The 16,381-nt window shown below is 44.0% G+C and overlaps 1 protein-coding gene and 2 long non-coding RNA genes across 8 annotated transcripts in view; 1 reads left to right on the top strand and 2 right to left on the bottom strand.

Moving 5' to 3' along the window:
• The window catches only part of LOC140528962 (uncharacterized), a 145,647-nt gene that overhangs the window by 62,221 nt on the left and 67,045 nt on the right, over positions 1-16,381 (bottom strand). The gene's annotated exons all lie outside the window — the stretch shown is intronic.
• LOC140528960 (uncharacterized) lies at positions 782-13,486 on the top strand. Its single transcript, XM_072647322.1, has 6 exons — positions 782-964; positions 4,879-5,037; positions 6,520-6,573; positions 8,583-8,909; positions 9,830-9,962; positions 10,152-13,486. The coding sequence occupies exons 2-6, from the start codon at positions 4,956-4,958 to the stop codon at positions 10,279-10,281; spliced, it is 726 nt and encodes a 241-aa protein (XP_072503423.1). The 5' UTR covers positions 782-964; positions 4,879-4,955; the 3' UTR covers positions 10,282-13,486.
• Positions 14,101-16,381, bottom strand: part of LOC140528965 (uncharacterized) — a 30,746-nt gene continuing 28,465 nt past the window's right edge. The window contains exon 2 of the long non-coding RNA XR_011975373.1: positions 14,101-14,986. This is a non-coding gene — a long non-coding RNA (uncharacterized lncRNA). The remainder of the gene's footprint in view (positions 14,987-16,381) is intronic.

The raw sequence follows: 16,381 nt of genomic DNA, 5'->3' as shown, positions 1-16,381 counted from the left end.
CAGATTCCAGCTCAGGAAAATGAGTCAAGTTCAGGGCTCTGTGCACTGCACCACCTAGTTGCCCTCAAGCCCAGCTTATAACCCTTCCACTCCATAAACTCCATTAGGCTCCCTATTACATCTAGAATTCAATATAAACTCCTTTGTTCAGCATTTAAAGCCCTTCATAACCTCATCTCAACCTATCTTTCCAGCTTCCTTATCCATCCCCACCCCCCACACACATATACTCTGGAGTCCGGCTTACCCAACCTTCTTACTACTGCTCATGCACAATATTTCACGGGTCACCATGCCATTACACTGTCTGTTCTCCATCCCTGGAGCACTCTCTGTCTTCACTTCTACCCCCTTGAATCCCTAGTACCCTTCAAGAGTCTCCTTAAACTGTTACCTTCTACATTATCTACCACCCTTCCACCTACTAGAGTTTTTCCTACCAAAACTATTTTATAGTTGTGTGTCTTTTCTATAGGCATACAGGGCACATTGTGTCTCACATGACAAAATAGAAACTTCTTAAGTGTAGAGACCATTTCAGTTTCATCCTAGTGCATTGCTGGACACATAGTAGGCAACTTTAATAAATGTTTGTAATTGGGTTGATTATATAATCAACTCCACTTGACACCCAATCTGGAAAAGTTCAGTCCGTGTCAAAATCCAGCTAGCATATTGGAGATGAGGAATATCAGAATATCAGATCATGTCTATTCTCTCTCCCTCTCCCTTTCCCTCTCCAGCTCTTTCTCTGGCTCACACGAGGTAGGGAGATCAGGAACTAGGGTGGCAGCAGAAGGGAAAAGGAAATGGGCGGATCTTGGGGGGGCCGTCCACGGATCCCAGAGGCGGGCCATAGGATCTCGTGTCTTGCTGGGGAACACCGGGGAAGGAGGAACACTTGGGACATCTAGGGGCTTCCGCAGCTTGAGGTGCAAGACGGATGTGTGGTGCGCGGTCCGAGGTGAGGTGGCGAAGCGGATCGGTGCTGGTCAGTGGGTGAGCTCACTCCGGGCCGCGAGTGACCGGGACAGGGACCCAATTTTCCGTCTTCTGTGGGGCAGGGTCAGCGCCAGGGAGGAAGGGCACTGGCCAGACTGACCAGGGAGCCACGTGTAACCAGGTTAGCAGAGGGGAAGTTCCCCCAGGGCCTCATCCTGGGCTGGTGGGTACTCACAGGAGCGAAGGTGGTGAGGGGTCTTGGTGCCCCAGGAAAATTTAACCCTAAATCCACCGGGTCTCAGAAGATAAGCGGGGTCGGGTCTGCTTAGTACTTGGATGGGAGCCCCGGCTGGAAATACCGGGTGCTGTAGGCTTTTGTCTTTTCCTCCGATCACACCTTGGGTGGGGTCCGAGAGACTGAGAGACTCGCGGGAAGTGGAGGGGAATCTGCTCCCAGGCCCCCTCCCCTTTCACTCCAAGTGGCGAACCTGGGAGGGCTGGGGGGACCCGGGTGCCCCGGAGCGGTGTTAGGGAAGGTCGGTAGAAGTAGGAAGATAGGAATTGTCCCAGGGCGTTGCTCTGCCCATCTCCAGAGACAGGCATGGATGCGCTACCCCCCGAGAGACAAAGTCCGAAAGCAGTGGAAGTGGTGGGAAATGAGGAGGAAAGCTGTGCTGAGCCCCCTCCTTACATAGAGCCTGGAGACCATGGCCCTCCCATCCAGGCCAGAAAACCACAGGACAACAGTGACTTCAGTCCTGCGAGGAGGTTTGCTTGTGCTTGGAAAATTTTCCAGAACAATTTCTTTTTCTAGCCCTCAGAGAGGGAAGGAGCTGAAGCTAGGGGTGGGGAAACTGCAGCCTCCAGGTCAGCTCTGGCCCTCTAGGTCCTCAGGTGGGGCCTCTGGTCAAAGGATACACTGCACGCAGGCACGCACCCACACACCCATCATTTTGCTCCCTAAATCTCACATTTCTGTAATGGATAGCATGTTTCATCATAAGTCCTAGCGTCATGAATGGTTATTTTATTTTATGTTCTTGTTACTCAATAAATTCTTCTCCTGGTTCTGCCCTTTCATTCACTATCATTTTATAAAATTCCTCAAAAGGGCTCATTTTAATCATTGATGCAGTACTATCAATTGTTGTTCCAGTTATAATTCCTTTGCTCTGCATCCATTCATATACATCTTTCTGTGTTTCCGAAGTCATCTATTTCCTCATTTCATCCAATAATTTGGGGTGTTCAGACAGTGGCCCCTCTGGTGTGAGGGCTTGTGAGCCCTTCTCAGGGCTGCTCATCCACCTTTGGTGTCTGCTTGGGGCTCAACTCTCCCCTGTGGCTCCAGGAAGCTGTAGCATGTGAAGCTGCCATACACCAGTAACACTGTCTAGGCAGACAGGCTAAACCAAGTTGAGGGTAACAGAGAGGGCTCAGACTGATTGGGGAGTTAGAGAGACATCTGGCATGGGAAGACGTCCCTCCATCTGAACAGAGGGACTTCCAATAAATGAAGGAATCAAAGGGTTCTTTCTCCTCTGATCATTACCCAATTTGGTCAGCACAGGAGAAGGAGACTATTGATCTTGGGTGGACCATTCAAGGTCCCTGACCCTAATGTAAGCACCACCCTAATTCCTAGAGGAAATGAGTCTTTCCTGGGCTAATCAAAAGAGAGCAGCAGTGCTGTGCATTGTGTCCAAATGGTTAGTTAAATGATGCTGAGTGAAGTGAGCAAAACCAGGAGAACATTATACACAGCAATAGCCACAGAGTGGGAGGACTGTAGACTTAGCCCTTCTCAGCAATGCAAGGACCTAAAACATTTCCAAAGGACTCATGATGTAAAATACCATCCACGTCCAGAGAAAGAACTATGGAGTTGGAATGCAGAATGAAACAGACCCTAAGCTGAGTTCTAAAACTGAGCAGATGAAATTTAAAATTATGGAAGTGATTGTTGAATACTGAAAAAAAAATCAATTGCTAAATTTTGGGGGAAAATTCTTAGTTAATGAAAGACCTATAAAGTTTCTCTTCCCTGTCACTGTCCCTGGCACCAACATTCAGTCTGATCACCCAGGTTGAACTCTTGCTGGTCTTCTCCACTCCTCTTTCTAAGTGACCCCATTTACCCAGTCGGTCATCAAGCCTTGTCATCTCTTTCTCCACATCTCCTACTAAAGGTCTCCATTCACTCATTGACCACTCAACTTCAGTCTCTCAGTTCTTCTCACCTGAACTGAAATACTTTCCTGTTCTTATGCCTGCCTCAAGTCTCTCCCCATTCCAAGCCAGCCTCACACTGCTGCCAGAGTGATCCTTTCAAAGGACAAATCTGATCATGGCACCCCCACACTGCCCTCATCTCTGGTCCCACTTACTAAGATACAGGAGCTCCCTGTTACCTCTCCTTGGGGATGGGGGCATGGAAAGCCCTTCCCAACTTGGCCTTTTCCCAGCCTTTTAGTCATTTTACACATTACTCCTCTACACTCAACTTCCCAGGCATAATGTCCTGCTTTCTTTGAACATGAAATTCCAGCTCCTGTCTCCATTCCTTTTCCCTGGAGTCCCCCATGCCAGGAATGTGCCTCTTCCAGGCTTCTCTGGCTTCCTTTGAAACACCTCAAATGCCACCTTCCACAGAAGGTCTATCCCAGTTCCTTCACCTGCTAATGCCTTCCCCTCTCAGGTTACCTTCCATCTACACTGCATGTGCCTTATATGTACTTGATTACACATGCTGCTTTCAGCAGCAGCAAAATGTAAACTCTTTGTGGTCTAGGATTATTTTTGCTTTTTCTTTGTACCCCAGTTGCTTAACATGGATTCTTGTATATAGTAATCATTTAATAAATGCTTGTAAGATGATTGATTGATAGAAGAGATTCTCACTGAGCTATAAGTGATCTCTGTGGTCCCTACCAACCATTCCACTTGTGAGATTCTGGGTAAGGCTTTGAATGACTGAATGAAAAAGTTTTTATCTACCACCGACTATGTGCCAGAACTAGTACTAGGTATGTACTGATACATATATACAAAAGTGATCCTGCTCTCAAGATTCTTACATGTTAAAGGGGGAGATGACATTTGTAGGGTAGTAAGTGACCATGGAAGGCAGATTTTGACTGGAGAATCACAGAGATGGTGATGGAAACCTCAGTAGACTGCCATGTCTTTTCCAATAGCAAGAGTGTTCTTAGTTTTTTACTGTCTCCAGAACAGAGAATAAAAAGGGGTGGATAGGAAGGAAACAAGCATCTATGAAGTACCTGCTATATACCAGCTGCTTTACTGCAAGCCTGGGAAGTAAGAGCTAATTATTATCCCCATTTTACTGGTTAGAAAACTGAGGCCAACATAGGTTCAATGACTTGCCCAGGATCACAGCTTCTATCAGGTCACTCCAGACTGGGTGCTCCATTCCATGCCTCTAGCAACTGGGGTGGGGGTGGAGGGAAGGAGGAGCATTACTAGTGGCTACAGGGCTATGTGGTAGATGGTAAGATGCCAGGGTAGGTGCCAGTTGATGGCTAGAATGTGAAGCAGGGGACTGGCTAGATAGAGTTGATTAAGTGAGTTTGCTCTCACTCATCCACCCACCAATCTTGAGCATTCCAACCCTAAGCTGAGTTCTAAAACTGAGCAGATGAATTGGGGACAAGGGGGAGGTTAGGGATAAGGTCTCTGGGGAGAAGAGGAAGAGTTCCAGGGGCAGGGAGATTGAGGGAGACCCCATTGTCGTAGCAGTTAATAGGATGTCCCTGCCTCCTGGTGGATTCCTGGGCTGGATGTATAACATAGGCTGGGTTCAGAGGAGATAGCATGCACTATTTAGTTTGGAGTATGACTGAATAAGTGGGATGGATTTTTGTGTATACAAATGAAGGGAGCACCTGTTCAGAAGACTGTATGTTACTGTCCTAGGAAGACTACTTGGAAGGAGGAGAAAAGGCCATCACAGAAAAAGTACTGAGGTTTCCCAGAGCACACAGCCTAGAGCAATGTTCGAATTCATGCATCAGAGATTCCTGGTCCTATTCCTCCTTCTCGGGGTTCTGCTGTATTTTCCCTGTCACGTCAGAGGTAAGTGGTCATCCCCAACTGGTCCTGGCCTTACTCTGGGTCTCTAACATAGAATTCATCAAATTAGGGGTGAGGGATGGAAAGTTGATAGAAGAAGAGGAAGAGAAGGGAGAGGGGAGGGACAAGGTCCCAGGACTTGGAAATACCTTGGACAGCAAGGGAGAAGGAAAGGACATCATGAAGGGTACAAGGTGAGAAAGCTGCTGGGCACCCTCCCTGTCCTCACAGATGAGGGCTCAACTCCAGAGGTCTGAGGACCAAAGAGCTGAGAACAGCTAGAGGAGATCAGGTGAGACAAGGCACTGCTCCACTGACCTATGTCACCTGCACTGCTTAACAGAACTATACTTCCACTGGAGATGCCTTCTCAGTATACATTTCACAAACACCAGCCCTGTGCTCTTTTGAAGCCCCACTTATCAGGGAAAGTCTGGGCTGGGCCAGCCCCAGAGAGAGCCATGGCCTTTCAATGTGCCAGCATCTGGCAACTTTCCTCCCTTTATTAATGTGGCTCATCAGCCACACCAAAGTGATGAATCTCTGAGGTTGCCTTGGACCTGCAGACTTGGAAGCTCATTTAGTAATAAGGACTGAGGGAAAGGGGCCTGCTAAGGATGAAGGAGTGGAAAGAAGCTTAGGTTTGAGAGATGGAGGTCACCTTAGAAGCCACTGAGTCCAACCCAGATTTTATAAGAAATTGTGCCATTATAAAACTGACCAGTATTCATCCAGTCTTTGTTTCAAGGCCTAAAGTGAGAAGGACCCCCTCCTGCCTGCTTAGATGACCCATTGTACAACTAGGGAGCCCTGATGGTTAGGATATTATTTTTTCATTACATAAAACCTGCATTTGGTCTTCCACCTATCTCTCCATCACTCTTAGTTCAGGCCTCTAGGTTCAAAAATAATAAGTTTTCCCTATACATTATAACCTGAAGAATTCTACGTCTATAAAGATAGATATATCTAAATTTGTGTACTATCCAATGTATCATTAATATATATAAATGTGTGTGTATGTATAGAGTGTCCCCAAGAAAGCACTAATGGCATATTGGAGGTACATAGGTAGATAGATAGATAGATAGATAGATAGATAGATAGATAGATAGATAGATAGATAGATAGATAGATATCACAGATATCTATGTCTATGAGTGTGTTTAAAATATATGTGTATTAGTCAAACACACACACACACATATATGTATACATACATACATGTTAATATCAAGTAATCCAAACTGAAAGAAAAACAATTACATAGCAGGGGTGCCAAGTCATTGGTTGATACTTTGTGGTTGCAGTCCTGAGTTACTGGGCAGGATAATGGTGTCTGTGACAGAAACAGTAAACTTCAAGGGAAGAGAAAGCTGGAATGGGCTGGTAATTAGCCTTTTCTTGGGCTTACTGAGTTTGAGAAAGAGAAAAGACCATTCAGGCCTTCTCCAAACTTACATTTCCTTTCTCCATACTTGTTAGGTGAAATCTCATTTGTTCCTCTGCCCTCCCCAGGCAGGACTGAAATTGACACAGGTAATTTCCTACCTACAGGTAAGGGGTTCTGCCTAAACAGAATGTGAGGAGGTTCTATCTTCTTCTAGATAGACACAAACATAGGAACTGAGATATGAAAGACTGAAAAAGGAATTCAACTAAGAGTCTTAGGGCTTGAATTCAAATCCTGCCTTCACTGCTTATGGGCTGTATGAGCTTTGGGACAAGCTCCTCGGGCTTCCAGTTCCTCCTCTGTAAATGAGGGAACTGAACTCGATGACCTCTATTATCCCTTCTGGGTACACATGAATGACCCCCATTACCAGACCCTTTAAGTCAATGTTTTTCCTTCACTAATATATTAAGCGAGCTTAACCTATCCTATTATGTCAATTTAGCCCTACTTCTGAACGAAGCATTTATTTAGTACCTGCTATATACAAGCACAGTGCTAAATGCTTACAAATAGTATCTCCATTGAAACTCCCCACAACCCTGTGAAATAGATGCTCTTGTGATCCCCATTTTACAGTTGAGGAAACAGAGGCATATAGAGGTTACTCTATGACTAGCCAGTGTCATACAAGTGGCCAAAGCTAGATTTGACCTCTGGTCTTCCTAAATCTCTATCCACCTAGGTAGAGTTACGTTGTCTGTGTGACCCTGAATAAGTCACCTCACCTCCCAGTGTCCCCATGCCCAGGAAATGCTCCTCTACCTTATCCTAGGCTTCTGTCTGGCATCCTAGTCCTGGAGACTGAAGGGACTTTAGGGGTCATCTACTTCACTTGCCTCATGTTAGAAATAAGAAACAGGAGTCCTAGAAAGGGAAAGTAAGTTCTCTACAGTCACAGAGTAAGGAAGGAGCCGAGCTGGAATTGCAACCTGGTCCCACAAAAGATCTCATGTTACCATCACCACCATTCCACTGAGAATGGTTCTCCTGATTCTCTAGTACCAAACCCATGCTCTGACTCCAATTCCACTCCATTTTCTAAAACATGATAATACCCACCCCATGAGCTGACTGGAAAAAAAAAGTAAGCATTCAGATGGGGCAGCTGGGTGGCACCAGAGTACATAGAGTACTGGGCCTGAAGCCAGGGAGACTCATCTTCCAGAGTTCAAATCTGTCCTCAGACACTTAGTTTTATGACCCTGGCAAGTCACTGAACACTCTTTGCCTCAATTTCCTTAACTTTAAAATGAACTAGAGGAAGAAACAGCAAATCACTCCAGTATCTCTGCCAAGAAAACTCCAAATGGAGTCACAAAGAGTCAAACAGGACCCACAACTGAACAACAACAGAGGATTCAGATAGATGCAAGGTGTGCTATTTGGACTGGGTAAAGAACCTGAAATGGGAAATGGAAGGAAAACTTTGGGGATAAGCTGATAGTCATTTGTCTGGAGTGAGAAATGTATAAAGGGGAAGAAAGAATGTGAGAGGCTGAAAATGGAAGAGATTGTGGAGGCTCAGAGTTTGTATTCTCATCCTGGAAACAATAGAACCTCCTCCCCCACCTCCCCATGGATATTTTTGAGCGAGGGAGGGAATGGGCCTGGCTGTGCCTTCATTACTTTGTCAGCTTTGGGGAGGATGAACTGGGAAAGGAAGAGAGAACAGAAACAGGGAGATGGAATGAGAGGATGTGAAATGGTCCAGATGAGAGATGGTGAGAGCCTGACCAAGGGAGGCCATGTGAGCAGAAGGAATGGATCATATAGGAGAGGGGCTGAAGAGGGAGGAGAGACAAGACTTGGACATCAATGGGCCATGGAGAGCAGGGGAGGGAATGTCAAGGCTGAATCCAAGGCTCCAGATCCGGGGACTGGGCTCATGGAGGGGCTATCAACAGAAAGGGGAAGGTCTGGAGAAAGGTCAGGTTTGGAGAGGAAGACAAGGACTTTTATTTTACAGGGAGTTGGAGATGTCTGTGGTACATGCAGGTCCTTCCTCAGCACCTTTCTACCTTTTTGATTCCCTCTGGTAAGTGGGGCCCACCTTTCCTGTGCCCTTATGAGTCTTATTTTCACCCTGTCACAGGCAACTGCACCTCAAAAGGAGTGACCTCTCTGCACAGAACCCAAGGAGAGCATGTTCTGATCCACCTGGGCCAAAATATAACAAAGGAGACCGAGCTTAAACTGTATTTGCTATCTAAGCATCTGCTCCTACTCACCTTCTCTCCAGGGGAGAGCAGGACAACCAGAATCATTCCCAGGAAAGAATATGAGGGGAGGTTGTCTGTCCCTGATGATAAGACTCTGATGTTAATGAGTGTGACCTCTGAAGACAGTGGATGTTATGAAATTGCCATCAGATCAGCCTCAGGAAACATGTGTATTCAGACGTTCAATTTAACTGTCTCTGGTAAATGAACCACTTGCCCCCTTTTGGACCCCACCCTGCTCTCACACGCTTGGACACTTTTAAAAACTTCCTTCCTCTCTCCCACCTTCAGACCTTTCCAAAACCTGTCTTCCTCTCTCCCTTTGCCCAGTAGAAAGGTAAGGGGTGGGGAGGCCAGGGGAGGGTGGCAGAGCTGCTCTTTCCTTACATAAGGGGAAAGTAGAGGTCAGAAAACTGAGGCTGGAAGGCCTGTCCCAAGGTCATGCACCCAAGAGCCAGCTTAAAGAAATGAAGAGGACTGACTGAATTACAGACCTACCTTCCCTGAAGAACCATGTGAAACTACTGAGCTTGTCAGTCACTCAGTCCTTCCTCATCCCTCCTCCTGGGAATGTCCCTGCACTGAAGAGCAGTCCCTGAGGGCTAAATGTGCCCCTGAAATAATGAAGGAGGAACGAGATCTCCTCCTGGGTGTGTCCATTCTGATCAGAGAGAGAGGAGATGTGATATAGGGGGTAAGGAGGTGTCCTAGAGGAAGAGGATGGGTGCACACTTGGGGAGAAGGAAGACTTTCTGGGGGGAAATGGAGGAGAATTCAAGGAACTTAGTAATGACTGATGCTCCAGGAGAAAGATCCTCCAGGTACTGCCTATTGTCATGTTTTAGTCATAGTTTATCCTGTCATTTCTGTATCTCTGCCTTCTGTTCAAATCATGTAGGTCCTTTTCTCTCCTTATCACCCTTTTTCCATATCCCCATCCCCTTTCCTCCTTGTTTGCCCAAATGTCAAAAAGTTCTATAAGGAACAGAGTCTCTGTTAGTCCACTTTCCTATTCCCTTCTCCTTCCTACTATCTTTTACTTCACATATTTCCTTTCCAAGCGTCTATCCCCCTTCTCAGTAACAGATTGATGCTGAATGATCTTGACTTATTGTTTCAGAGTCTGTGAGTACAAACCCATGGATTGGGTTAGGCGTTGGTCTCCTTATGGTCCTGTTTTTTGCATTCATATTTCTGATGTGTTTCCGGCGTCCAGAAATATATAAGAAGTGCCTTAACAATTTGAAGAAGAGGTAATTTGAAGACAGGAGAGATTATGACTCTGCTGGGACAATGAGACTTGGGCACAGAATGGCACTGGTTTTACTTTGTGAAGAAGGGAGGGAGGAAATGGGCCCTATGCCCTACATGTTCTCATCAGCCTAGCTTTATGGGAGGGATGTGACCAGACTGTTCTGTGACACCTCTCTTCTCATCTCCAGGCATCTGCAGAAGAAGGAACATACAATAAGAACTGAACCAGAGGAGGAGAGAAGACTAGAGGAAGGATGTGAACTTGTCCAGATTCGCTTCCCTTCAGATCAAGAAACACAGACTGGGACACATGGATAAGATAGCTCCTTGTTTGCCATTTGTAGATATAGATATAGATAACAAAGGCACAAATGAGGCCTATCAGGGGTAGGCAGAGAGAACAAAAGGATCTAGCCTCTTAGACTTGGTTTTATTCCTTTGACTTTTCATGTTCTAACTCATTTCCACAAGTTTGGGGCTTAAAAAGCTGAGGGTGCCCTAGTGCTGAGATGTCTTGACTGTTTTCTGGAAGGTTGTCCTCTGCCTGGACAACAATACGGACACTTGAGCCATCAGAAAGTTAGCATTCTGCTCATTATCCTCATTCCCACCTCTCCTACCAGAACTCTGTTCTCTCAGTACTGATCCCAGATGAATGAGGTTTCCCTCTTTCTTGTCTAGAATCTGAGTTCCAGGCCATTTCTGACCAGCTCTACACCAGGATCCATATAGCACTTCCTTTATTTACCCCATTCCAATTCTTCTTCATGTCTTGTCTTCTGCCATTTACATGTAATTTCCCTGAGGACAACGTGAATACCAAGATAGAATCCCAAAGACCTCATTTCAGATTCTGCCTTAACACCTAATAGCTGTGTGACCCTGGGCCAGTCACTTAGCCTCATTTTGCCTGTTTCCTCATATGTAAAATGGAATGAATTATAGCGCCTACCTCCCAGATTTGGAGAAAATGAGAAAATACTTCCTTGGGTTTGGTAATAATATTTTCCCCTTAATTACATGTAGAAAGGAATTTTTAACCTTTGGTTTTTTAAATTTAGAGTTCCAAATGCTATCTGAGAAAGTCAGCCCTCTGATATAGGTTATACATGTGTGATCAAGTAAAATATATTTCCATACTAGTCATTTTGTGGAAGAAAACTTGAACCAGAAAAAAAAAGAAGAAAAGAAAGTGCAAAAATAGTATGCTTCAGTCTGCATTCATACCACATCAGTCTTTCTCTGGAGGCACATAGCATTTTTCATCATGAGTTCTTTGGGACTATCTTGTATTCCTGTGAAGATGTGATAATATTTATAAACCACTTTGCAAATCTTAAAGCATTACTAAAGATTAGCTATTGTTCTCATTAACATTTTAATTTATATCTCAAGCACTTTGCACAGAGCCTGCTCCAAAATGAGCCCTTCCATGGGCTATCAACCAAACTCGTTCATTAAATGCCTTTGCTTTGAACTGATTGTGTTTCTACATGCGTAGAAAAAGTGGATCCCTCAAAGGGGCTGGTGATCTTGAGTGAATATGGACCAGTAATGTCCCCTAAACTTCAGGTAGCCCACTTTGGATCACTCTGTATAAGTCTGGGGGTGGCATGGATGGTATTCACAGGTGATACATATTAAAGGGCAAGATGGAAACTACTGACAACCCACTAACTTCTCTCATGGCTCACCACCTTCTATATCTGCTAGCAGGATCCAGCCACATTCTGGTCAATGACATTTATCTACAGCTCAATTAGTAGTAGTGGTATTAACAGTACTAGTAGTAGTAGTAGTAGTAGTAGTAGCAGTGCTAGTGGTGGTAGTAAAAAGAAAAACCCTCTAATTTTCCTTATTACCTCAGTCACTGCCTACCTGTGTCTGTGGCCTTTGCCTCATTTCATTAGTCCCACCAGAAGCCTCACTTTGGATTCTGAGATTCATATGCTTAGAGTTCCTCATCAGAACAGGAAAAGACCTCAGAGGCCATAGTGACTGTGTCCCTCATTTGTCAGCAGAGGAAAATGAGATCTATGGAAATCAAGTGAATTGCTAAGAGCACACATAGTATTATTCATTAAGGAGAATTTGAACCTAGGGGCTTGGCCTCTCACTGAACTCTTCATGAGTTCACATCAGGCCTCAGACATTTATGTGACCTATGTGACCTTGGGCTACTCACTTAACCCTTTTTCCCTCAGTTTCCTCATCCGTAAAATGAGGTAGAGAAGGAAATGGCAAACTACTCCAGGATCTTTGCCAAGAAAAACCCAAAATGGATTCATGAAGGGTCTGACACAATTGAAACAGCTAAATAAGAAACAACAACCTCTGATTCCAGAAATAGTGCTCTTTCCATTGGATTCCAACCTGGTATGATGACCTCAGAAATCTTCTAACTAGACTCTACTTTTTTTTTTTCTTTGTTTTTTTGAGAACGAGTCTCCTTGTCTTTTTTGCTTGGAACTGCAGCAGCCACTCATGGGGTAGATGCCATACTGAACAGCTTGGGAGCATTAGCATACTCCGTTTTTCTGATGTCAGCTGATTTGACCCTCCTTAGACAACCTAGTGGCTCTCCACTCCCAGAGCCCTTCATGTTAGTGCCAGACTAACCAAGCAGAAGTGATTCCACTTGGAAGATGGTTTCTCCAGGGTGAGGCTTATCCATTGCACCCCAGATGGGCTTACCTCTGCCACTTCCCCAAAAGCTTTCCTTCTGCGGCTCAGTGACCTGCAGAGATGAAGAATATATCCTACCTAGGGCTATGTACTTCTTGATCTCCAATGCAGCAATTATTCTACATTTTCTTTAGCCTCTGATTAAAAATTCTCTTTTCCTTCAAACTTTCTTTCTAAACCTTTACACTCTTTCCAAACTCTGTGTTTCCTAGTAGGCTTACCACTTATTTCCTTACTCTGTTATTTGGCTTCCAAGGTCTTTCCACTTCAGAGCTGATTTCTTATTTGTAACCCCTGCTATTTCCCATCCCACCAACAACAGGCTCTTCTCACCTCTGTGTAAAGAACGAAAAGGCATCTTGCTATAGTGAATAAAAGAGAGACTTGGAGTTGGGAAAACCTGGACTGAAATCTCCAACCTCCACCTACACCACCTTGAACAACTCTCTTAATCTATGCCAGTCTCAGTTTCCTCACCTGTAAAATGATCATAATAATGCCCATAAACTTACCCCTGTGGGGCTGGGATAATGTGTAAATAAGAGCAAGTATGCAGAGTGCTTTGCAAACTATTAAACTGTTGTATTAATGGTAGTTCTTTTTGTTAACAATAACATAAATAGACATATTTTGGAGTAATGTTTGAATTTCTCAGGTTATTCTGTATGACTATTCTCATACACAAATCATTTTCTAAATTTTTAAGTAGTTATTTTGAAAAATGCATCATCAAAGTGTTAACTAGCCATTGTTGTTTAGGCACACATCACAAAGGGGCCTCAGAACAAGCCACACTTAGTAGGATTGAGAACGAATGAATAAATGAAAAATAATTTTTTACTGAGTTTTTACTTTGTACCAAACCAAGGTCTTTAAGAAAGAAAGAAATCTAGCCAAGGTGCCCAGCAGATTTTAGTTATGAAAATTTGCCTTCCTCTAGGTAGAACTCACTCAGGTAAAAGCATGATACCCAATGAGGGTCTTCCTCTCCCACGATGATTTTTTTTTATCCTTGATTCACTTCTTAAATAGGTCTTTCACTTGAAAAGGCAGTGCTTCATTCAAAGTGAAAAATCAGACCTTTGCTTAAAAAGGACAAGGCCCCATCGCATGCTTGGCCATCTCCAGTTGTCCTGATCTATATCAGCGCACTGGACTCAGATGACTCTGGAGGAGAAAGTGAGGCTGCTGACTTTGCATAGCCCTCCATCACTCAAGTACAATTTAATTGCAAGGTAGGTCATCATCTCTCTGATGTCATGGTCCTCTTTGAGAACAAAAGACAAAACACAAGGCAAACAGATCACATTGGCCTACTGTACTTTAGAACTCCTGAACCCAAGCAATCCACTAGCTCAGCTGTTCAGCCTACAGGCCGATGAGCTACCCGAGCCTTCTTCCCTTTCGCAGGTCTTCGGTGATCAGCCGGATAAACATGTTGAGAGAAGAGACTTTCCAGAGTCAAACAAGGGTTAGGCTTTATTCAGGGTCTTAGTTACATATCCATATGCAGGGTGAATTCTTCCTCAGGAGAGAGGAATCCTCCTCCTCCTCCCAAGGGGCAAGGATCATACAGCAAGAGGATGGGAGTGGAAGAGGGGAGGGACCCTCTTCCCTCCAAGGGCCCCGCAGCAAGAAGAGCGGGGAGGGACCCCCAAAGGGGACCCCGCAGCCAGAAGAGGGCCTTCAGGCTTTCCTGTCCCTACTTAAGCTCTCCCGCCCATAGTTTGCACGTGAATACCGTGGGTGCTCTCAGCCCCTAGCTAATTAACAAAAGGTGTGCTCAGACCACAGGCCAATCTCAAGGGTGGGGTGCTCTCCCCAGCAAGTTTCCCACTGAGAAGAGGTGGAAATGCACGAGATAGCCCGTGTTTCTCCCCTCAATCCCCAGCTGTTCCCTGGGGGGGCCTCGTGACAACTCTGAGGTTTAGAAGTCCTCACTTTTACCTGCCTGAGACTGTTCACGTGAAAACTGAGCTCACACCCCCAACACTCAGCCCCTTCAGTAGCAGGGCTTATAAGCATGCACCAATACTTGGACAGATTCCAGTTTCACATTCCAGAAGAAGAAATGCAGGCCAAGAAACATTCACACAATTGCAAATGGTGAAACCAGGATTACAGTCTACATTTTCTACCAAAAGTCCAGTTTTCTTCCCGTGGTACCATGCTACCTCCCACTGACCTGGATAAAATATCCCACCAGGTCTATCCTGACTTTGCTGAAGACTGAGGCAGGAGAAGGTCAGTTTGTTGGATTTCTTCCTTTCGTGAGTCCTTAGAGTCCCTGTTAAGGTCCTTCTGTCCTGCTTCTACAAAGTAGGTAATTCAAAACACTCTGTAGAGAAATAAAGACACTTAAATAAGTGGAGAAATAATAATTGTCCATGGAAAGACCATGGCAATGGAATAAGTGATAATACTGACTAATTTTTCAGGGCTATACCACACAAATAATTATTTTGTAAAGTTACAGAAAAGATCATACCAAAATTCCTCGGAAGCAGGTGTCAGACTTGGGGCCAGCAACCTTCCTGAGCAAATAAAAATACTATAGAACATAGATAATGTTTATATGTTGTTTTCTAAAGCAATATTGTGATTCTTTTGTAGAGTTTTAGTGGCACCATTTCTATCTGAATTTGGTAGCTCTGACCTAGAAGAACAAAAGATCAGGGATATCAAGGGTAGAAATGAAAGAGAGTTAAAAAGAAGGAAGCCTTACCAATACTAGATCTCACTCTGTACTACAAAGCAATATTTATCAAAATGGTATGGTATTGCTTAAAAAACAGAGAGGTCAATCAGTGGAACAGATCAAGTCTATAACATATAGTAGGAAATAGCAGCATAGTTTTTGATGAACTCAAAGTCTCCATGTACTGGGTAGGGACTGAATATTGGACAAAACACTTCTGGGAAAACTGGAATACAGTTTGGCAGAAAGTTAGGTATAGATATCTTATATAATACAAAAAGATAACCTCCAAATTTATACATGACATAGACGTTATAGGCCACATCATATACAAATCAGAGGAGAAAATATAAACATAACTTTTACAAGGATGGATAAAGGAAGAATTCTTGGCTAGACAAGAGACAGATGAAAAATGGATATTTGAAAATAATAAATATTCTCCTTTTTTGCATAAACAAAAACCATGCAGATAAAATTAGAAGAAAAGCAAGTAGCTAGGGAAAATATTTATATGACGTTCTCTCTCTGATGTCATTTCTAACATCTATGGGGAACTGATTCATATTTATAAAAATAAGAATCCATTTCATATATAAATGATCAAAGAACATATATAGGAAATATTCAGAGACAGAAATCCCAACTATCAATAGCCACATGAAAAGATGCTCCAAGTCACTCATAATTTGAGAAGTTAAAATTAAAGCAGCTCTAAGGTACCACCTCATACCCTTCAGATTGGAAAGATTGGCAAACAAGTAAAAGGGAAAATATTGGAAGAACTATGGGAAAAGGAGTAAATTAGTATACTGTGGATGGATCTGGTTTAATCTTTCTGGAAAGCAATTTGGAACTATGCCCGAAAAGTGCTTTAATTGCACATGAGCTTTGGTCAAGTGATGCCACTACTAGGTCTTTAGTTCATTTTATCACAAAAGAGACCAGGAAATTAAAGTGTTGCTTATTAGTTGGAGAGTTCTGAACAAATTATGGAATAGGGGTGTAAGGGGATACTATCATGGAATGAGAATT

The sequence above is a fragment of the Notamacropus eugenii genome, chromosome 2, assembly GCF_028372415.1.
Source record: "Notamacropus eugenii isolate mMacEug1 chromosome 2, mMacEug1.pri_v2, whole genome shotgun sequence".
NCBI lineage: Eukaryota > Metazoa > Chordata > Mammalia > Diprotodontia > Macropodidae > Notamacropus > Notamacropus eugenii.
The sequence above is the reverse complement of the archived record's forward strand: the minus strand, read 5'-3'. Positions and strand labels throughout refer to the sequence as shown.

Excerpts from the sequence above, each read along its gene's own strand:
- LOC140528960 (XM_072647322.1), top strand. The coding sequence starts at position 4,956 with ATGTTCGAATTCATGCATCAGAGATTCCTGGTCCTATTCCTCCTTCTC. Across the intron at positions 5,038-6,519 it reads TTTTCCCTGTCACGTCAGAG|GTGAAATCTCATTTGTTCCT; the intron begins GTAAGTGGTCAT and ends CATACTTGTTAG. Across the intron at positions 9,963-10,151 it reads CTTAACAATTTGAAGAAGAG|GCATCTGCAGAAGAAGGAAC; the intron begins GTAATTTGAAGA and ends TCTCATCTCCAG.